Source organism: Sylvia atricapilla, chromosome 1 (genome assembly GCF_009819655.1).
Source record: "Sylvia atricapilla isolate bSylAtr1 chromosome 1, bSylAtr1.pri, whole genome shotgun sequence".
In the NCBI taxonomy this organism is placed as follows: Eukaryota; Metazoa; Chordata; class Aves; order Passeriformes; family Sylviidae; genus Sylvia; species Sylvia atricapilla.
This window is the reverse complement of record NC_089140.1, coordinates 38548330-38571525: the sequence shown is the minus strand read 5'-3', so window position 1 is coordinate 38571525 and position 23196 is coordinate 38548330. Positions and strand designations below refer to the sequence as shown.

Genomic DNA, 23196 nt, shown 5'->3' with positions numbered 1-23196 from the left:
GAGAAAAGATGAGGAAAAAACACATTGTCACGTGTATGCTGGAGGACATTCTGCCAGTTTGCAGGCTAGTTAGGTTTGGAAGGGACTTCTGGAGATCATCCAGTCCAACCCCCTGCCAAGGCAGGGTCACCTAGAGCATGTTACAAGTGACACAGGAACATGTCCAAGTGTGTTTTACATGTCTCCAGAGAGGGATACTCCATGACTTCCCAGGGTAGCATGTTCCAGTGCTCTGCATCCCTCATGTAAAGAAGTTTCTTCTGTAAAACTTCAGTAAGTTCTGCTTGCTTTGCAAAGAGGATGAACATTATATCCTGAAATCAGTACTTTCCATTCAGTATAATATACTACAGGGAGAAATCATTTCAGATTACTAGGAAATTAGAAAGGACAAAATAAATTGTTTCTCCAGGGAAGTGGTCACGGTCCCAAGCCTGTCACAGCTCCAGGAGCCCGAGGCAACGCTCCCAGGCACGTGTGATTCCGCAGAATCACAGAATCATAAAATCTGCTGAGTTGGAAGGGACCCATCAGGATCACATTCCTGGAGTTGTCCTGTGCACGGCCAGGAGCTGGACTTTGATGATCCTTGTGGGTCCCTTCCAGGTCCAGAGACTATATGGTTATATAAACTTTTATATATAAAAGTATATATAACTTTTGGGTTTGTTTGGGGTTTTTTCCTACTTTTTTATTTGGGAGAGGGGGGTGTATGTGTGTTTGTTTCTTGTGGGGGTGTTTTGTGTGTTTTGTTTGCTGGGGTTTCTTTGGTTCCTTACTGTTTGGGGGGGGGGGTGTTGTTGGTTTTTGGGGGGTTTTGGGGTGGGTTTTTTTTTTGTTTGTTTTTTGGATTTGGGATTTTTTTTTTTTTTTTGGCGGTGTGGTTTGTTTTGTTTTTAAATCATGAACAATTCCGACATTTTGGACTAGCAATTACTTTAATTTCAAGCTCCATGCAGACACGCGCGGTCAAGGCAAGGAAGGCACGGAGCGACGGGAAAACCCGGGAATGGCGCTGAGGGCTGCGCCGCGGGCCGCTCCCGCGCGGCCGCCAGGGGGCGCTGCGGCGCCGCGCCTCAGGCGGGTTCGGCCTGCGGGCGGGGAGGGCGCGGCTGCTCCCGGTGCTCCTTCCCCGCGGCTGCTCCCGGCGGCCCTTCCCGGCGCCCCTTCCCCGCGCCCCTTCCCTGCGGCGCCGCCCTGCGCCTCCCGGGCCGTGTCGCCGCCTCCCAGCCCGTCCGGAGTAGCGGGGCGCGGAGCGGCGCCCCGGGCGGAGGCGTGCCGCCCGCGGTACCCGAGCTGAGCCGGAGGGTGCGAGCGCCCCGGAGGCCGAGGGGCTGGTACAGGTCCCCGTCGCAGGTACATTAATTAACCCGGCACTCCGGCAGACCTGCTCTCTCCTTCTGACCCACCCCTAAGCGCAGCGGATTCGCTCCGTGTTCAGCCCGCTGCTAGGGGAGGATATTTATTTCAAGGGAAAGGCTCTCTGTGTGAGGAAACGGTGGCCAAGAGGAAACAGGGACAGGGCTGTGGCACTGAATAAAGGGAGAGAAATAAAATCCACAACTTTGTTAACAAAGGCCAGTTTCTTAACATAAAATGGTGATCATGACAATTTGAAAGAGGCTGTAATTCCTCTCTAAGATATTAGTTCCACACTAACATTAAAAGAGTGGTATTTTCTGTTCACAGAATGAGCAAGGCTGGAGGAAGCCTTTCAGATCATCGTCCAGTCCAAACATCAACCCAGAACTAGCACAGTAACCCCTAAACCACATCATCCAGCATCAGATCCAGATGCCTCTTAAATCCCTCTGGGGATGGTGACTCCACAGCCTCTCTGGGCAACGTGTTCCAATGCCTGACCACCCTATCAATGAAGAATTTTATGTAATACCTAATCTGAGTCTCCCCGTCTCAGCTGAAGGCCATTTCCTCTGGTTCTCTCACTGCAGTCACACCTCACTACATTCTCCTTTCAGGGAGTTGTAGAGACGGATGAGGCTCCCCCTGAGCCTCCTCCAGGCTAATCCCAGCTCCCTCAGCCCTTCCTCATAGGATGTGTTTTCTTCAGGAGCCTTGTTGCCCTTCTCTGGACATGCTGCAGCACCTCAATGTTCTTTTAAAGTGAAGTTAAACCTAAAACAGTGTTTGAGGTGTGGTCTCACCAGTGCTGAGTACAAGGGGATTGATGTTCAAGAGAGCATGATTCTGTTCTCAGGCTGATTTTCCACAGGCATTATTTGGGTCACTTGTTAGGCCCAGGATTTCTTACTTAAAAATTCTAATGAGATCTTGTCGCTATTCTGGAGTAATGCCTTTAGGATTGCCTCTGCTTGGGTTGGATTGTTGGTGCTTAAATTAGGGAGCGAGCTGGGATCATCCAGCTGGGCACTGTGTTTTGGGCAGGGATGGCTGAACAAGGACATGCTGCCTGTGATGCCTCCGTGTGAAAAACATGAGGGCTGGTATAAATACTGACATGGTTGAAGGATGTTGTCTTAATTGGTATCCATGAGTTTCTGTCCTGGTGCTAAATTAGCTTGCAGGGCTTTGATCTTTGCTACCAAACAGAAAAAAACCAGTAGGTCAGTGTGTGTGTGTGTGTGTGTGTGTGTGTGTGTGTGTGTGTGTGTGTGTGTGTGTGTGTATGTATGGACATATGAAAGGGGGACATGATCTAAATGTCAAAAACAAGGCTGTAAAATCCCAGATTCAGTTCTTCACAGCTACAGATGTCTTGTTAATAAAATAGAAGATGTCATTCTTCAAAAGTTAAGTGTTAAGTACATGTAAATTAGTTTTCTGCCATATGAGTAAAATTGCTGTTTACATCTCAGAACTTTGGAAGAGTCAGTAGACTTTTGAGTTTCAAATTACTGAGTAAGAATCGATGTAAATGTGACGGAGAATTTCTAATTGCTTTGAATCCTCTGTTTTTACTGAACCGGAGAGTAACGGGCATATATCATTAGAAACTGTAAAGCAGAAACCAATTAGCTCCTAAAGTCACATATGAGACTTACAGGAACTTCTTGAAAAAAAAAAAAAAAAAAAAAAAAAAAAAAAAAAAAAAAAAAGGAAGTATTCCATGAAGTGGACAGAAGCATTTTTTTTCAGCATCAGTAGACATAAGCTTTTATATGTTGCTTCTAATCCCTGTTAACCACAACTCCTCCAGTCCACCATGTTTTGGACCCTATTTACATTTGTTACCTCATGCAGCTAAGCAAAGTGGTTTGAATTTAATGCATTAAGCCATCAGGCATGGACCGTGCTATTTGAGATCCAGAAAGTTCCATCTTGGTTGAATGTTCGTGGTATTCTGCAGATGAGCATTTATGAACATATTACATGGGGTTTCTTTCCTTTTTTTTGGCAGGTGACATTGGTGACAGAAGAAGGACAAGAATGATTACATATCCATAACTCCCAGCAGTATGTCAGGTAATAATATTTAATAACAACATCTGTACAATATTTCTTGCCTTTCTGGAGTGATTATTGCTAAATATTTATTGAAAAATGCTTCTTTAACAATTTCTGAATTCATTGGTGCTGGGAATGGATGTCTTTCCTCCATCCAGAGCATAGAGATGTGGGAGACATAGTAATCCTCCCCACCATTTTTGGAACTTTCATTATCTTTGGTTTGCCTTCCTGAACCTAGTTGTTTTTTTGTTCTAAGTGCACATCCCAGCTTCAGCATTCCTGCTGAAGCTGCCAGCACAGGAACTGTTTCTGCTGAGTATCCTGGCCTAAGTTATTTTGTAATGTGGACATATCCCCTGAGCTTCAAAGTGAGACAGTCAAACTTATTTTACCTAGCTTGCCAACTACACCTAAGAGAATTATTTACTAGGTCTGCAAGTGGACTGAAGATGCAGAATTGACATGACCATTAACCATTTTAAGCCTGCTTAACCATCTTATCCTGGCCAGTTGCAAAGCATCTGAAGGTTACACATAAATTAGCAATGTCAGAAACCTCATGTACCTAATCCCAGAGCAAGGTGTCTAGAAGGATGTGCTTATTATGTGGAGATCATATAGAAGGCCAGATGATTTCAGAATTCCAGAATTTGTTCTACTCTTGATCATTTTGCCTAAGAAAATGCTTTACTGATACTTTTTGTCAATGTGTATTTCAAGAGCCGAGTGCATAAATGGAACCTTTTAAACCCTGCAAAATACAGCAAGTGCTACATAGGAAAAATCATCACTAACAAGACTGTATTCCTAGTGTTCTGCCCAAGTTTATTTTTACTTGACTATGCAGGTCAATTTTCTTTTCCCTTTCTCTAGAAGGTTCCCATCATTTGTACTGGCCAGCAAGGGGTAACAGCTGCATTCACCAACAAAGATGCTCTTCGGACTTTAGGTTGCTTAGATAAGAGGTAGAGGGTGGAATTCATTGGAAGAAACAGAGTATTATGTAAATACATGCATTCATAGTAAAACTTACTATTTGAGAATATGAAAAGGTGTGTCTTTTTATGGTTTCTTTGCTGCCCATTAAAGCAGAGACAAATATAAGAAGGAAGCAGAGAGTGTTGAGGCGTTTTGTGGGAAGAAGTGGAATACTGACCCTTGGTTGGTGTGTCAGGTTCTGACTTAGCATCACTGCCACATGAGGATCGGGAAGGGGTTAGTGTCCTTAGGCTGCATTGGCAGGCACTGCTGGAGTGGTTTTGCATTGTCCTGCAGGTGTTCTGGGCATGGTGATCTCATTTGGCAAGCACCTGTTGTGGAAGAATTTAAAGCGCTGGCATGTATTGGTCTCTTCCAGCTCTTTGTTGTGCACTTCCTTGTCTCATGCTAAACTGTGTTTTATGGCATTTTACTAGAGGGCGTGACGTCGCTGTGGTTTTGGAGGGAGCAGTTAATAGCTTCTGCTGTGTGATGGCGAGAGATGAGGAAGGAAATGCAGTGTACCCACTTTATCCTCACCTTATCTGTTGGGTCTTTGGCTTCCTGTGGAGGGTGGATTTGTGGAGATTTTCCACTAGCACTCTAATCAGTCCTGTCTCTCTGGACTTGCCCCTGGCAGGGCAGCTCTGCTAAGCTCAGAGAAACACAAAGCCTAATTGGAAGGATCTATATTTCTTTTGACAGAAGTCAGCAGAACAAATATGTGCAAAAAAAAAATGATCATCAAGGAAAAAAAATAAAAAGTGTTGAGATGGAGATGACTGTTTGTACAGCTGCAGATATCCAACACTTTTCATTATGAGCAGTTCATATTTTCTGTTTCTGGTTAGAGGAATGACATTTCCTACATGAGTGTAAATGTGACGAGAAGCATGGATGAAATTAAAGTCTTTCAAACTGTATAAAAACTTCATAAATACCATGATCCAGGGCCAGACGAGTCCTTTTCTAATGAATGATAATGGAAGTTTAGATTCTGTTACTGAGTCGCTGGAATATGGGCGCGGAATCTAATATGAAACCAAACCAGCTGGCTAAAATAACAGGCTGTATTATTCTGTATTTTTGATAGATAATTTTCTCCCCATATGTTATGTTTCTACTGCAGTGTGTATTTTCCACTTGTAGGCACTGCCTGGAAGCCGTCAGGTTCTAGTGCAATTTAGAGAAGTTTTTTCTGACAGGAGATGGTAGAATTTGACTTTGACAGTAAAACCACGCTTTAGTACATTTGCAGTTTCTATAAGAAAAGTATTTTGAATATTTTGACATCTCATCTTTAAAAATATGTACTGGTGTGATTATTTTATGTGCCTATAGCTTGTAATAGAGAGAGTTTTAATAGGGAGGGTTCTAGTTTGCCAAAATTATTTTGGGAATTTCAGAGTTATGGATATCATGGAAGGATTTCAGAAATATAGAAGCCCTTACTTAAAAGTTAATAAAATTAAAAAATAGAATGAATGTATGAGGTAAAATATTTGCACACAAAAAGCTAAACTGAAACACAAATGTTGAAAAAACAAAGTCAAAGCTACTCTTTCTTTTCCTTAGAATGCAGTCAGAGTTCACCCAGCAATACAGATAGAGTTAATGAACAACCTGATATTGAATTCTTGATGTCATATGAAGCAGACAAGTGAAAAGCTGGACCTACAGGTTTTGTAGACACAGTGTTTGTCAGTTTGTTTTTGCAACTCTGCCAGTTCTAGGTGTCAAGACTTGCCAAATCAGGTTTTTTAACACCTAGCACAGATGAGCAAACACTGAGATAAAGGGATGCTTTAGGAGAAGTGGACATAGTATGTCTTTGAGCATTAGGAACCTTTGAGATAGGTGCATTCTCTTCTCATTAACTAAAGCTTGGTAAAGTAAATCGTTTTCAGATGAGCCATCACACACTTAAATGCAACAAAGCAAATCTGAAAGTTTAGCTTTTCTGTTTTGAAACACTGTTTTTATTAAACGTGGGTTGTCTTTTGTAGAATCACAGGATGGCTCGGGTTGGAAAGGATCTTTAAAAGTGGTCTCGTCCACTCCCCCTGCAATGAGCAGGGGCATCTTCAACTACATCAGGTTTCTCAGGTGCCTATCCAACCTGATTGTATGTGTTACCAGGGCTGGGGTCCCCTTCTCTGAGCAATTTGTTGCAGTGTTTTAACACCTTCATTGTAAAAACCTTCTGCCTTGTATCTTATCTAAATCGACCGACCCTCTTCCAGCTTAAAACAATTACCCCTTGTCCTGTTGCAACAGGGTGAAAAATTTTTCTTATAAGCCCCCTTCAGATACTAAAAAGCCACAGTAAAGACTCCAGAGCTTTCCCTCTTCAAGGCTGAACAGTTTCAGCTTTTTCAAGCTTTTGTTATAGATAAGAGAGGTTGATTCCTGTGGTCATCTTGGTGGTGCTCCTCTGGATTCACAGGTCCATGTCCTTCCTGTCCTGAGGACTCCAGAGCTGCATGCAGTCCTCCAGGTGGGGTCTCATGAGAGGGGAATAGAGGGACAGATTCTCCTTCCTTGTTCTGGTGGCCATACTATTTTGGATGCAGCCCATGGTATGACTGGTTTTCTGGGCTGCAAGAGCAGCGTTCATCAGCAGTTTTAGAGTTGACACCAACAATTGCTGCCCACAGAGTTGTGTCTGAGAAAAAAAGACTTTTTCAGCATTATAAAATTAGTACTATCTTAGCAATAAGAGCAAGTTCTTTTGTGTGCATACATTTGCACAATAGAATACCAAAAAAGTTGGAAAGTGTTATTTTCTCATTGAGAAAATAGTACTTTCAAGTAAATATGTAAAATAATTTTAAAATTTTCTTTCTATTTTAACACTGTAATGAAGCTTCTGGTTTAGCATCACTATTCACTGGCCACAGCTATCACTGAAGGCTCCCTTCTGTACGTTTTCTCCAAAAATGCAGGACAAACCTTGAAACATATTTTCATCTTACTTTATTTATTGGAGTGAAAACTGAAGAAGAAATTTAAGAATGGGTTCTAAAACATAGAAAATAATATGTGTAGAATACAGTAAATCTCATAATTTTTACCTTCATGGCAGATGAAGAGAGACTGTAAAGAGTGTAATAGTGGTTCCAGTAAAAACTGCAGCAGTTCTTTCACTGATTTCCGTAAGGCCAAGGTTTTACTCGGCAGCTTCAAAATCAACCCAGTCATTGTGCTTCTACTCAGATATCCACACTGTTCTATTTGGTAATGACTGTGAAGTTAGATCAAGATAGGAATTATAATAAAATTAAGTGCTTACATTGGGGAATATAATTTAAATGTCATAAATGCATATTTTCAGTAAGTGGAATTTAATATGCAACGTTTCTTGAAACAGGTCCCTCATTTGGAGAAGAAAATTAATCAGCTTTTGTGCAACAAATCCATTTGAAAACTAGTGTCTCCAAGGATGTTGCACGTAGTTTCCAAGAACTGGGAAAAGTAATAGGATAGGAAAGGTGCCACATTTTCTTCATGAGTCTTTTCACTGTAATGCTCATTACCCTGTAAACTTGACATTAATTCAGGCGGAGAACAGTTTATTGTTTAACATCAGCCAAGAAATTATTTCTCCCGAATTTCTGTAATGATTTTCCTAGTGTGAAAAACGAGATTCACTTTTTATGTAAATTTTAAGAAATAGGCTTAATAGAAAATAAGACAATTAGGAGATAGAAAAAAAGGAACGTACGGCCGGCCGGGTGACTTGGCATTCAGCCAAGTCCACACCCTGCTATTTCAGAGACTTTCTTTAAATACCCTTTCTATTGTATCAATCCGTTGAATATTCATATTTTTCCATAAACTAGTTTCCATATTCCAGGAACTGTTTTGCATGGCCCCTCCTTGGGTCCGCCTTTTTAGAGCATGTGTGTTTCTTGGTTGTGTCTTCATTATCACCTCCAGATTGGGCCTTGGTCCATGCTTTCTTCAGATGGGAGATGCTGATAGTAGGTGTATCAATAGCAGAGTCTTCTTTACATGTTCAATGGATGTTATCCCAGCCAAACAGACAGTTTAAGCATACTATATCAATACTACCACTATGCCTAATTTTCTTTACTAACAGCAGAAATAAAGACTTATATACTTACCACAAAGTTATTAATCATATAATACACATCTTGTGAAAAGCCTACTTTATAATAGGCATTTATAACACTAGGATAATTCAATTTGACATACATCACTGTCTGACACTTCTCTGCCTACCAGACCATGATAAAATCCAACTAACTCAAGTGTATTATTTCTTTTGAGTAATGGACTTTCTAGGAGGACAGTAAATACTTTAATATAAGGTTTTGTTACACCAGGATTCAGCAGCTTTGTAATGAGCTTTTGGGGATTTTCAAAAGGTTAACAAGATTTATATTGTGGGATGTTTTTGCATGAAGCTATGAATCATTCCATGATGGTTCTTATTACTTAGAAGCGTATTTCTGAATATGCAGTTAAAAATATCGCACTTGCTAAGTTCTAGGTTACAGACACTCTGGGTTAATTTTACCTCTTTTTTTGGTTCAAAATTTAATATTTTTTAAAGTGATTTTTAAAAGTGCTATATATATACAAAAGTCAAGTAGTCTAAGAAACATTTTGTAATATTTCAAATTTTATGCAGTTCTTTAATATGTTGTGTTTTCTTTCCAACTTACAAATACCTGCTGTCTTTTCCACAGAAGATCACACATTTAAAAAAAAAAAAAAAGAGAAAAAGAAAATAAGATGGCAGATCTGAATGGATTTCAGAAAGAACAGAGAGAACAAACTTTTTTTTATTAGCAGGGTTTTTTTTTTTTGTTGTTAGGGGGGGTTGTTTTGTTTTTGTTTTTGTTTTGGAGCCATTTTACGTACATTTCATTATGGTAATGCTGATATTTCTTTCTATTTTGTTTTTTAACAATCTGTCAGCATATTTAATCCCTGTCTGTAGTAGTTTTATTTAGGCCAGAGCTATTTGTTTTGCTTATTCATTTTTCTGAAAGTTGTTTCTGATGGGAGCAGACCTGTTGTGTTTGAAATTTTGGGTGTAATTCTTAGACTGTGCTTCACTTGTGGCATCAGGTTAGGAGGACTGCAAAGTGTTGTCAGTATAAAAGGGACTTGTTCATTTTGCAGGCAAGAAGTTTTTAGAGTAGTTATTTAAAAGGAGTTAAATGTCCTGTTTTTTCTAAGTCTTCTCCAGTATCTTATAAAATAAAGCACTTTTCTCTGCTTGCCACAGGAGTTGCAGCCTGTCATTTTATGATCTTCAAAAGCCTGACCACAGCTGCTGTTTAGTTCTTCAGAAAGATGTATGTCAGAGCAATGAACTTATAACACTTGTCCTTGGTATTGGTCCCTGTATGTAGAGACGACTGTAATTTTTTTTGGTGCTAATTGTAAAGGCGTTAGTAAACTGTAGGATCAATCCAAACAGGCATTTTTCAGTTATTTCCATATAAAAATACCTTTTACATTCACTAAATCCACTTCTCATTATGTTCTTTAAAAGCATCAGGTTTGTTACAGAGCTTTTAAAGCTTACAGAGTTTGTTATTGTAAAAGAAGACAAATGCTTAAGGAAATTTGTAAATGTTACCATACACAAAGGCCTTTGACTATTGCTTTGTTGTGTTTCTGAAAATGGTTTAGACCTGTACCAAGCAAGTTAAAAGAATCTCTCCTCACATCCAAGTTTGTCTTTCTTACTGAAGAAACTTTGACTGCATTGTTTGGGCAAATTTTATTTGTTTATTTACCCTTTTTTGTCTTTAACAAATTATATGTTTGTCAAGACTTCTAGGTTTAGTACCTTTGTTTGTTTTACCTGGCCATTCCTCAAACCTCCGTCCTTCAATGGGAGGTGTTATTTCAAGATACTGGCTATCTCATAAAGCAGTTTTAGAAGCAAAATAACTTGAACTGTTTCACCTTGAAAAAAAGAAAGGGTTGCAATGATGTGCATGTATCCCCAGGATTTTGTTAACAAGCAGCAGCCAAATCCTTCCCAGTGGGAAGAAGTGGAACGTCTAATGAGAGATTATGGATAGACCATGTGAATTGATTTGAAAACTCATGACGAAAGCAAAATTCAGAATCAAGATTTTAGAAAAAGGTGGCAGTAATCTGAAGTGATTTGTGAAGTTATTTGAGTGATTTCCTAAATGGTTTCACTGTAACTTATTTGTTTTTAAAGATCTGGTTTATGTATTTTGAGCCATATTCTGAAAATGGTGTTTTGTCTTCTCGCTTTTATTTTAATAGGTTCCCAGGCACTACAAGAATTATCTAACACAACATGAAGAGAGTAAACATCCATTAACATTCTTGTATTCACACAAACAGTAGTCTGCAAAATGAGTCCTGGAGAGGTGGATTGCTGTCTGTGGGGAATTAAATCAATGTTGTTTTAAAACCAATAGAGGGAGGTGGTTCTGCACATGAAGAGACAGACACTGGGATTTCTTACCAGAGGTGTACGGAAGAGTAGACTGGGCTGTAGTTCAAAGAGAGATCCATTGGGTGTTGTTGCATTATAGAAAGGCCACAAGGGCTCAGACAGGCTGAGGAGTAGCTGAGTATTGAGAGACTCCTGGTGGAACTCTCATATGTGCTTGCTTTGTTCCTACTCTTCCCTGGGTATCCCCATATGACTCCTGTTGGAGAATAGCAGCCAGGTGAGCGCTGTGGTTCAGGTATAGCTGCTTCTCAGAAAAACTCCCTCCCATGTGTCGTGCAGAACTATGAGAGCGAAGAATGCATTTAGCATCTATGTGGTTGTATTGGTTAGCACCATTGTTCTAGTTCCATGGTGTGTCCTGGTATTTTACTGCTTTTCCCCATAGAGCTAGCTTTGGACATTTATTTCTTTTGGTTTGTTTTACCTGTAGCTGCTATAAGATTCCATATTGGTGTATACCATTCTTGTTCATTTCTCAAAGGACAGGTTTTCAAAGAGCTCTTTGCATATCGAAACCCTGAACCCTGAACCATTTGCTTCTCTGTGCTCAGAACCTGCCTCTGGTCAACTTACAGATGAACTGTCATGTTGTTCTGGGTATTCTTTTTCTCTGATTAATTTTTTCTCATGTTTAGAAATTTGAGCATCATGTCAACCCTGGCTCTTGATGAGCTAAGCATATGTGTAATATTATTTTAAAAGTTAATGAAATTTAACATGTTTTTAAAAAGTGATTGCACTGATTCACAGAGGAGCTCATTTAGATATATCAAGAACAAGGATAAAGATATTACACTGTTTATTGTGAGTTTCCTAATATTTCCTTTTCTTGCAATTAGAAACTGTTTACAAAGTTTATTGTAATTATCTGTGTGCAGTTCTTTCATGATGATTTAATACTTAAAAGATTGGAAATACTGAAATTTAATCTTGAAATCCATATTCTAAAATGTAATATTTAAATATTTTATAACATTGCCACTGCTGAAGCAAGTAGCAGGACAACAGTCCTGGATTAAATAACCCTGGCTGTTTACTTCCACAAGCTACACGTACACACTTGTTTCTGAAATGTGGAAAACCACCTAATGGTTTCAGTAGACATTGCTAGTTCTGCCTGCTACAGTCCCTTTCACTCTCCAATTTTGTTTCATATAGGCCCTGTGATTTTTATATTTTAAAAATTTAGGAAAGGAATTGTATGTTCTCAAAGGTTTTATTTAGCACATTTACAGAGGCAGAATTTGCATATTTAAAAAGAAGAGTCTGGCTAGTCTGTGAGCTGGGCTCCATACTTCTGCTTATTCAATGATCATATGAGCCTAGTTTAAAATTTGTGAAACTCAATCGTGAAGTGTTTCCCTCTTTTATAAGGAAGCATAAAGAGAAAATGCTATCCTTTCTTTTGGGGAGAAAATGGAAGGATGGGAGAGAAAAGAGGAAGGGGAGAGAAGCAAAATAAGTGAGAGAAAATAAAATGCTGTGAACTGACAGCAAGATTAATGAGAAGAAGTAAAACCTTAGCCTTGTCTGGCACAGATGGTTTTGTCTTTCCCAGTGCAAACACACATGAAAACTTCAGGTGCTTTTACTTACAGTTACTTTGTGGGGTTTAAAATGCTGGAACAAAGTGTGAATAAGGTGTTAACTTTACTGAGGACATGTCCTTTAGTTGTAGCTTGGTTGCTTTTTTCTATTTTTCTCTCAAGTCATTAAGTAAAAATCCTCTAGTGTTATTTGACTGGGTCCATACCAAGCTAGGCTGCTTCATCAACCTACTGTGCATCCCTCAGTCCTAATCCTGATTACATTTGCCTTGGTTGATCTCTCTGAAGCCAACCCACTTCAGCGTCCTTATATGCTTGCATACTTCAATGGAAAAACAAAAAAACCAAACCTGTGAAGTGCTTGTTGTCTTTGCTGCTCTTTTTTCAGTAAACCTCAAATACCCAAAAAGACAAAAACTTTATTATGTATGTTTTACAATCAAGTAAGTTAATGACAATTCAGAGATCTGTAAGTTGCTTTCCTACTTGCCACTATTTTGATCAACCTGCAAATTGAAATATTGTATAGAGAGAATTTTCAGTGGAAATTCTGCTGTGAGCAGTTTTGAAATGTAAAATAGCTTTCTGTTATTTGTTTTTGGTGTTAGAGGAATTGTCTTAGTGACTGGGAAAACAGCAACCCTCTGACATCCCAGAACTGTTAATTTACCTTTTGCCTAAGTGAGAGAGTGTTGCTGAGGGTGAAAAATAAATGTTTGCGTTCCCCCAAAAAGTGTGAGCAATGTAGGCAGTCTCTGAGGAGCAAGGACTGATTGCCTGTGTGGTCACAGAAGCTTTCATCACCAATGGATATAGCTGTTAACTGGAGCTACTGTGGTACAAAGCAGTAACAGTAATAATGGTAATGCAAATCCAGCCTTGATTGCAACAAGACAGATCCCAAGCAAGGAAAATCAGTGTAGCTCTCAGGGCACAGCAGAGGAATTCAGTGCAGTGCCTCTAAGGTTATTGTGAGCATGGGAAGAGGCACTCTTTCAGTTTTTGGTCATATTTTGTGTGCTCTGAGTTTTTGTCAGGATCAAAGTTCAGAGTTGCAATACAGCTCATTCCAGCAGGAAACACTGTCCTCCTGGCTGGCTGGCTACTACCTTCCATCTTTCTGGAGAAACAACGTAATGCCTCTCTTCACTTGAGTTGTGCTAAAAATGGGAGAGTTTTTTGTGTATTGCTTCTTTGACTGCTGTCGGCAGATACTAGTAGAGAGTTGGGGGAAAACGCCCACATCACTGAGATGAAAACAAGTGAATTGTTCCATATTTTTTTGTAGTCCTTTATATACTGACATCCAGGTAACACTGCATGTCAGGGCCAACCTTCACAATTATCCGTTAAGGAGTATTTGCTTTGGCCCATAATAAAAGAGTTCTGAGGGATTCCCCTTGCCTATCCTTTTCGTTAATCTTAATGGGCAGTTTGTCTGCTAGAACTTTCCTTATATAAAAATGAACTTCCCCTTTAAAAAAACCTTCTGATGGGAATTTGAGGAAGTCCTTTGACATGTTGACTGCTGAGATTGGTATTGCTGGTATTGCTGCAATGTGCATTTTGAAGTTTCTTGATGATTTCTTGATGACAAGAGCTCTGGCCCTGCTTGTTAGTCCCTCTTAACTCTGAAACAGGGCCTGTGGTTTTAGTCATGGCTCATCCCAATAGGCTGTACTGCTTCCTGCCTTGATTATAGCCATTTTAACAGTAGCAAGAGGGAGAGAGAGATGCTTCTTTTCCAAGTAAGGGCTTGAGACAAAATTACATTATCATCCTTTTTCAAAGATTTTGGGTTGACAGGATCAAGAGCAGATGCAGGAGATTTCATATATGTTTTTTGTTTAAAAAAAAAAAAAAAAAAGCCCTTGAGAAATTCAGGTAGTATGTTAAACCCAATGGAGTAGAATAATATAACAGATAATATAGTAGAATAATATAATATATAATATAATATAGTTCTCACATGAAAATAATTTAACATTATAATAAGATGAATGGTAATTTAAGACATGAACATCCACTGTGCCACAGTCTATGAAGTACAAGAAAAGGAGATAAAATATAAGAGCCCTCAGTGGCAGTTCCTTGCAACTTAATCTTTGACTAGCAAAACTTGAATGTGAAATGTCCCTGGTGACTGAGGAGAATTTGTGAAATAAAATGGAAACTTGTAAAATTAAATGAACTGTAACTAACATGGCAGACAAAACAGTGAGACAAATTTCAGAGGGAACTAAAAGGAAAAGAGAGGATATAGCTTCTTGATGTTTGGCTAGCCTTGGTTAACTCTGCCCGGGTAAATTCCAAATGATGAAAACTGTAATAGAATCAATTTCTCCTCATAGTTTAAATGTATCTATAATCATATTTCAAAGTCCCACAGATGCTTTGCAAGCAGAGAAATTGGAAATAATATTTTGGTTTTATTTTTAAGTTATGAAGGGTTTTGTTGTACCTGTTAAAGGTAAAAATCTGTAAGCCTTGTGTGACACCTCTCTGAATACTTAGGGAACAGAATTTTTACCATAGTCATGAATGTATGGGTTTTAATTAAAATCAAAATTAACACCAATCCTCATAGGCTGAAAGACAGCAAAATGGCCTTTAATAGCAAAGGTAAATTTGGGGGAAAAATCTAGAAATTTTTGCCTAATGAGAATGAACAGCCTGGATTATGAATCACTGATCTTGAGGACTAATAGCAAGACCTGAGTAACTAAGCATTTAACTGACTTGTCTAAACAAGGTCAAGAATTGTGTTGCATCACTGGCCTGCTCAAGGACCTGACAAAGCATGGATCTCTATATGAGTGTATTATAGAAATGCCTATATTTTTAATGGGTATATTGCATATGCCTGATTCTTGCATTTTGTGAAGATGCAGTATCATCCCTGCTGGGAGATAATTAGGCTGTGAAGGAACTCAAGGGAGAGTAGACTTGTACAGAAACAGGTACACTGTTCGAGGTTATGCAAAGTCTAGAGGAAGGGTGGGTTGCAGTGCACAATTCCTCTCTGTGCCGCAGAAACAAAGCGTCTAAGTTCAGATCTTAAAGGGAAGTTCTCAGCTCCCAGAGGGTCTTATCAAAGAAATCCTATCTCTCCCTCTGAGCTTAAATTTATGAAGTCAAGAGAATATCAAAGTGTTCAAATTATGAAAAAAAGTTTTACATTCTGTTCTTTTATATTCTTTTATATTGCCTAGTATTTCTGGGTTACTTTCACTATTCTATTTTAAACTGATTATCCTCCTACAAGTCATATTCTTTTGCCTTATTACCTGCATTTAGAATTTTTAATTTTACTTAGAAAATCAAGTCTGAACTAAGAGCAGATCTACAAAGCTAGAAGTAGGTAAAGGCAAATTATGTAGGTAACTTACTTGCCCTTTGTGTTGTAGTCCGTGATGCCAGGTACTTTCTCAAATTTATGCTACTGATGTCCAGCTGAGATACAGTGAGTAGAAAAAATGGACTTGTTGCTGAAAATATCAGGTGAGCTTGTATTCCTGGCAGAAAAAAAGGTGTTTACATCTAAAATTAAATAACATATTGAGGAAAGCTGTATTTATATACAGGAATCAACATAGGATAACAGTACTTAAAACCAACCATGATTAAGTTTTCTGAATTTGTCCTTTACTAACAATTTTCCACTTAAGAGAAGTCCTAAGACAAAGGCAGCAGAAACAGCAATATTATGATAGGTGGCTGAAATCCTGATTTACTTTGAATCATTTTTTCCTGGAAATTAATGACTTGGCATGTGCTTACTTCTATGATATTTTACTGAGTGAAATGGATGGAAAATTAACTCTTAGCTTGATTAGAACAGCTGAATCTTACTGTGATTAAAACCACTGCGTATATCGGTCATCAAATGTCTGGTATTTGCTATTTTCTTTATGCAAGTTAAACAGCTATTTTGTATTTTAATTTTGTTACATATAATACAGAATAAAATATTTTATTTAAATACAGGATATGGTCTTTGATGGGTCATTTCACCAACTTTACTTTTGCTGCCCAGAAATAGAAATTGGGCTGTATTTAGTTTTCCAAATTTGTCAGCTAGTGGTATCTCAGTTTCTTCTATACCAAAGAATAAGCAATGACCAATTAAATAAAATCATGCAGCTTTAGTATTTTTCATTATCCACACTGGAGCCAAGTGTCTGTGCTCCTGTGATAAAATTAGCATCTCTGATACTCCACTGTGACCGCAGGCGGAGAAAGGCAGTAGGTAGCAAAAGCGGAACTGCTAAGCATGCCCACATAAGAATGTCACACTTAGGTAACAGAGTGTCCCTCAGGTCAGCCTACGATAAGAGCAAAGTCAAACAAGGCTGAATCCTTGATGTTTTGTGTTTTAAGTATCTGAAAATTGTTCACGACCAGCCTCGACCTACAAGACCTCAAATGATCATATGAGCAAGGCAATAAATCGGTGGTAACTTGCCCTGGGGCCCATGTTGTAGTTGTGATGTTGTGAAAGTTACATCTAGTGTTAGCCTGTCCACATAGATCTGCCTGCTTTTTCAGGATTCTCAGACAGGAAAATTTTATATTCACTTTTACCGAAGGGGAACTATGGTGGCTGAATGGGCATGGCTGAAAGGTTCTGCATCATATCAGTGCAGTCCAGTGGAGATGCACGGGAATACCACAGCATCAGGAGAGCTGGGGAACCACTTGCTTTCCAAAACTCCACACCTGAGCAAGATTTTGGCAAAGCCAACAGTTTGTAGCCCTGCAGTATTTGCCAAACATCCAGGACGTGGCCTCCTGTTGTGGGACAGACTGATTCACCTTCCTGACAGAAATCAGAAATGGAATGTAGTGGGCATAACAGAAAATCGTTTCTATAGGAAAAGACACTTCAAAAATTATGATATCCAGAGGAATGGACACCAGCTTCCGCAATGCCTACATGCTTCAACTTGGACTAGTACAATTTTACAACCAGACCATACAAAAGCAAACTTTCAAGTCATGTCAAGTGCCCAGGAATACCAAAAAGAAGAAAAAAAGTGTAAAGGTAACTGACTTCATGAAGAGCACAGCAAATGCTGTATTTGGGGAAAAAAAAAAAAAAAACCAACAAAGCAAAGCCAGGTTATGTCTTTGTTTACTGTCAGGGGTTTGGCCATTGGTAGAAGCATAATTATGTGGGGATGTTTTCTTGCTACCAACCTTTTTTTTTTGTCATCAGTGGTAATTGTGGGTTTTAGTTTTCTTTAAATTTAGTAGCTTTGTGAAGAGCCCTTATGACAATGTGATGAGTACTTACCGGGCTTTTCTGCGTGATGCCTAATACAAAATAATAGCTCTTATTTTAGAGCATTTAAAAAGTATTTGTCTCTCTCTTTATGATCTTTATAAGCTGATCAAAAATCTTTTCTGAACCTGGCTTTTTAAAATAAAGCATATCTTTATATATTAAAAATGAAAAGACAAAAAAGAAAGCCTTCTTTTCTACTTTCAGGGTGTTCAGCTCTCACCTGTGACTGTGTTGTTTGCCTTCTTTCTTGTTATTAACCGTACCCAAAGCCACAGTAAGTGCATGTACAGAGCTCAAGTGGGACTTCTTGTTAGGAATAGTCTCTACCTAACTAGTCAGGAGAATAAACCATTTTCTCTGAGGTAGGTTGTTTTGTTCACATCAACACAGCATTGAAGGAATTCCTTTTAGGCATCACAGTTGCTAAGGTATTAGCACAAATGTAGTACTTAAGTTATTCTTATTCCTCTTTAAACTTGGATAAATAGTTCTTCATTGCTTTTTGCCTAAAAAATAATTACTGTATATTGGGAAGAGGGGGGATTACAAGTTGTTTTCTTTTACTTAAGTCTTGCGTCACTCCAGGAAGAAAGATTACAGTGTCAGGCAGGATATCACCTCATGAAAAAGTTAAACTGGTCTAAGTACCTGATTTCTTTAGATTTAGTTGTGCTTTACCTCAGAATGCCTCTTTGCTAACAGATGTCAGGTGTTGATCGCTTTAACGTCTTACTAAAGGCTGTCAGGAGGCTACCAAACCCAGACAGTCCCATCCAGGAGCCTGTTAATTATGTTATGTCAAGCTAAATTAGCCTGTTTTCTGCTTGGTTTTATTTTTGAACAAATGAAACTTCCTACCTTGATGTTTTCATGTGAAGTTGAGGCAGGGAATGACTCAAAAAAGGTACATGTTTTAAGTATTGGCCATTACTTTCTCAAGAGATAAGCTCTGTAATTAACTGATGTCTGCTAACAGGGTCTTCCAATTATTGATATATGGGGAGGCTTAACCAACTGGGTTGTCTGGGTCACAGGTCTATAATTACTCTTAGTAATATTTGTTCAGGGGCCATCTTAAAAGTTGTCAAAACTATTCAAGAATTTTTTTGCCCATTTGTTGGCCAACATCTCAAGGAACAAACAGTCTTGTTCTGACAAGACTGTGTGCTACCTATCCGTGTCATGAATAGTGCAAGAAAAAGCAAGCACAAACCCTGGAGGAGTCCTGATCAGAAAAGAGCAAGCTCCCGTTCTCTTTTTACCAAATTTATTCAAGGTGTCAAAAATATTTTGAGGGATAACTGGAATTGTAGTGAATCTGAACATTTAAATATAAACTATGACATTCTTTGTTATTCAAGCAGACTAATGAGTCTGAAGTATTTCAGTAAAAGGCACATCACACTGGTATTTTATGAGTCACAGACAAATTTAGTGTCATGTCATAACCAAGGTGAAGTGAGGGTTTTGTGAGAGGAACAGTTTTAGAGAAATAACTAACTTGGTACACATGGAGAAAAGAGATGTACTGTTTGAGTAAGATTTTCCTCTGGTTTGTACCACAGGGCAGCTAGTTTGAATCTTCCTGCATCTGTTGCCAACCCAAGGAAATAATTTTGTGTCAGAAAGATTTAGCATTTTTTCCTTCAACTGCTATTGTAAATGTAGCATGGACAAAATCATGGGTTTTTTGATATCTTATCTTCCACTGAGACATACTCCAGGAGCTGTCAAATGCTGTTGTGACTTTTCAGCACTAGAATTTCTTAATCCAACCTGCCTTATGACTTGTTCACAAGTAGAGTTTTCAAAATAAAATCAACACCGTGAAGAGTTAATTTTCTGTTCTTGTAAATGCTTGCTATTTTGGATTTTGATGCTTGATGTTTTCTTAGATTAATCTCTAACAGCAAGTTTGCATAGTCAAACATTTGAGGGACCATTTTGAGTCTTCGGTCATAGCGTGTAAAGTGAATTAATAAGGTGGTGCAAATGCATACATTAAAGAGACGTGGTAACTCATTGTGTGGGCACTGAGATAGTTGTGTTTGACAACCTATGTGTTGTAAAGCCACATTAGTAGTTTTGCTCAAAAGCTGTTGCAGTTTTCAGTGTATTTTCTTTATGATAGGAGAAGATCTGTCTTTCATGTTATGAAAGTGCAGATTTGTGTTTGCTCAGGAAAGCAGTGATCTAATTTCTTTTTTTTTTTTTTTTTTTCCCCAAAACCATCAGAAGTGGTTGAGAAAATTCAGGAAACAAAAAAATCTATAAATAGGAAATATAACAGTTATTTTGTACACATTTTTTAATGTGTAAAAATTTGTTTTACAAAACTGGGAACTGATAATACAGGCATACAAAACTGTGAGGAGTTCAGAATGGTATGTTTAATCTTTGCAACTACATGTTTAAATGTGCAAGATTTTTTTACTAAATCCTGGATATTTATTCAGCTTTATGCATTACGTCTCTGAACAGCAACCAGCATAAGACCCTTCCATTTGGTCCTTCAGAAGTGGCACTTTGCCCTGACTGATTTGAATGCTGTACAATACCTCCCATGTACCGACACTGCCGAATCTTTTAGAGCTGCATGCAGGGGCCCTGTCTGCAGCACTGCGATACCCAGGACTCTAGACCAGGGTTGCACAGTTTGGCAAAAGTCAGGAGAATAGGACTCTTGCAGGTAATGTGCCACAGCAGATTAAATTGTACTCCATGATACTTCTTTTTTCTGTGTCACGGACCTTTTTTGGTTGGGCTGTAGCATCCAGAGGGTTGTCCAACGGATTTTTATCTCTCCTTAACAGTTATGTGGGTTCATTTTGGTGGCTTCTGTAACCAAGCTAAGTCACAAAAGAAGTAAGTGCATCTTAATGGGGTTATTTTGTTGTTTTTAATTAAAAGTCTTAGTCATAATTTGTAAAACAGGAGTTAATGAAGAGCTGAATGGTGTAGTGTAAGGCAGTCTCTTCTGCAGACTCCTCCGTACAGGTATTCTCAGCCTGATTTCTGCCTACCCAGTTAGTATCACTGACTGTGCTAGACTTACTTCTGATTTACACCGGGGTGAGTATATAAAAATCTTTGGGGCATTCCAGATACATGTTCAACAAGTAATTCCTGCCTCTTTTAGAACAATGGACTGACACCTTAGGCTATGAGAGGTTTGAGCTTTGGATCCTCTGCCGTTACAGTATCAAAATTTCTGTTTTATCCCTGGCCTGTTTGCTTGAATTGAAGGTCTTATTCTGATGGTGATTAACTTCCATGTGTTCACATTATCAGACACGTGTGAACTAATAAAATTCCAAGTGTGATATTACATTGCTGGAGGCAACAAAAGCTCAACATGACATGATGTAAAGACATGAATAGTCAAATCGGAATACAAAACAAAAAACTGTTAATATTATTCTACTCCACTTTCAGACTTTTGATAAAGACACTGTCTGACTGTCTTGTGTCAGACAATTTAATTCAAAGGCATACATGAAATGAATCTACAGGACTGGACTCTAAAAGATTAAAATGAAAATATTTTAGGAATATTTCAGTTTTTAAAATCTTTGCAGTGTTCTTTGAACTGATTTGTTTCCAAGGGAACAACAATCTGCAAAGCTTTAAATCTCTTTAATATTAGCATATCACAGGTAAGGAACCCACATTCCCTGGCATTGTTTCTCTTTTTTTTGTTTGTTTGTTGGAAAAGTCTTACATTCATTTTTCTTTTTTTCCTCATTCTTTACAGTTTCATGTAATTTAGTTTCCCTGCAGTATTAAAGGAACTCTTGACAAAGATAGTACATGTCACACATGTCTAAGCATTATTGATATAGCAGTAGAATATTAGAATGTTGGAGGGTTTTATTTTGAAGCAGAAGGTAAGTCACAGGCTGTGCCATGTTGAAATACCCTTTCCTCAGGTGCCCTCCTGACTGGAACAAGTTTGTTACTGAAAAAAACTAAACCGAATTGAAACAAGGTTTAATTCTGTTTAGTTTTTCAGTAACAAACCTAAATCCAGTCAGAGGGGGGAAAAAACCAAGAGAAGAAAAGATTTGTGGGAATTTTGACTTTGCTGGCAAAACAAATCCACATGGGAAAAAAAATCTCACTAAAAATTCAAAGCTCTGCTCTCCAAAACTTTTCTAGGTGGTGTAAAAGTATCTAGGTATTGTGCTCTGCTAACCTGTAAAACACAGCCTGACCTCTGTGGGAGCTCTACATAAAATTCCTGTTGGTGGTACAGGGGACCTTTTTGTTGTAAATGAACAACCCAGGTACCGTACTTGGGAATGTTTTATTGGGAGTGTGGAGAAGTAAACTCAGCAAACTGTATGTGTAACATACACTGTAGTATTACCAACCCATCACCTCAGTGGGAATGGTTGGGGGATTTTGGTGTAAACATTTATTGCAGAATTTCTTGAATGAAACACAGGCTTTTTTATGAAGTGCTGAACACCCATTATTGAAAAATCATATCCTTCATGAGACGTGCTTTTTATCACAGACCAACTCACTGTTTGTAAAATCTAGATGATGGGCCTGAATTAAAATGAAAACTAACTTTTATTGTGTGCTTTTTCACACTGTATTTTACAGTGGTATTTGTTGAGTTAGACAATGGTAAATGAATGATAGTTCATTAGGGTTTTACTTGTTGGATTTCAGTAACTGTTTGTCGTCTTACAGAAATAAAATGTTTAAATTATTAGAGTTTTAGCAGAACAAGTTCATTTTGGAGGCAACTTCATTGACTTCAGTAGCACTGATCTCAGTAGGGTTCAGTTTGATTTACCAAATGTATTATTATTTTTTGATCAAGTTAATAAATTCATGTTAAATATTCTTCTTTTATAGCTAGAAGGGGAAGAAGAACTCAAAATATGAATTTTAACTTCTCTAATCATTGTCCTGGATTTGGTAGTTAAATAAACATTAACTGGAAATGCTGCTTATTTAGATAGGTTAGTTATGGTTGTATGTTGGAAGGGAAAATGTTTCTCTGTTGGCTGTTTTTATTAGTCTGAAGTATTTAGCAATATCGAATAGGGAAAAATATGGCTATGTCATGCCCAGTTCTCATCTATTGCACTGAACTTTTGTGGACTGTTTAAGAGTATGTTCATTAAGATTGTTAGATGTATGCTTAAGATCCTAGAAGAAAAAGGGCCAAGTTACATGGTAATTTTGGCAGTCCTTGAGTTTAAAATGAGTGAAATAAGAAAGCTCTCATTATCAAATCAGTAATAACTCAGCTCCCTAATAGTAAGAACAGATATTGGAAAGGGATACCAGTTTGTTACTGACTTCACAAGTTTTACTGTATCTTAGCTGGGCTGTGAAGAAAAAAAACACATTTTCCTAGTTAAAAAAAAAAAAAAAAAAAGCTAATATAAGTTAAAAATAAAATAATTTTTTAGATCAAAAAAGAATAGCTGATTAAAGAAGGCGTAGTAACCATACTG

The 23196-nt window shown here is 38.3% G+C and overlaps 1 protein-coding gene across 2 annotated transcripts in view; it reads left to right on the top strand.

Annotated features, from left to right (window-relative positions):
- THRB (thyroid hormone receptor beta) overlaps positions 1-23196 on the top strand; it is a 153245-nt gene that overhangs the window by 103453 nt on the left and 26596 nt on the right. The window contains exon 3 of one of the 2 annotated variants that reach the window (XM_066320017.1): positions 3380-3444. In XM_066320017.1, coding sequence (XP_066176114.1) covers positions 3438-3444 — 7 coding nt within the window. In that variant the 5' untranslated portion in view covers positions 3380-3437. Of the gene's footprint in view, positions 1-3379; positions 3445-16928; positions 17477-23196 lie in introns of those variants that run through there. The other variant, XM_066320027.1, reaches the window with a different exon arrangement.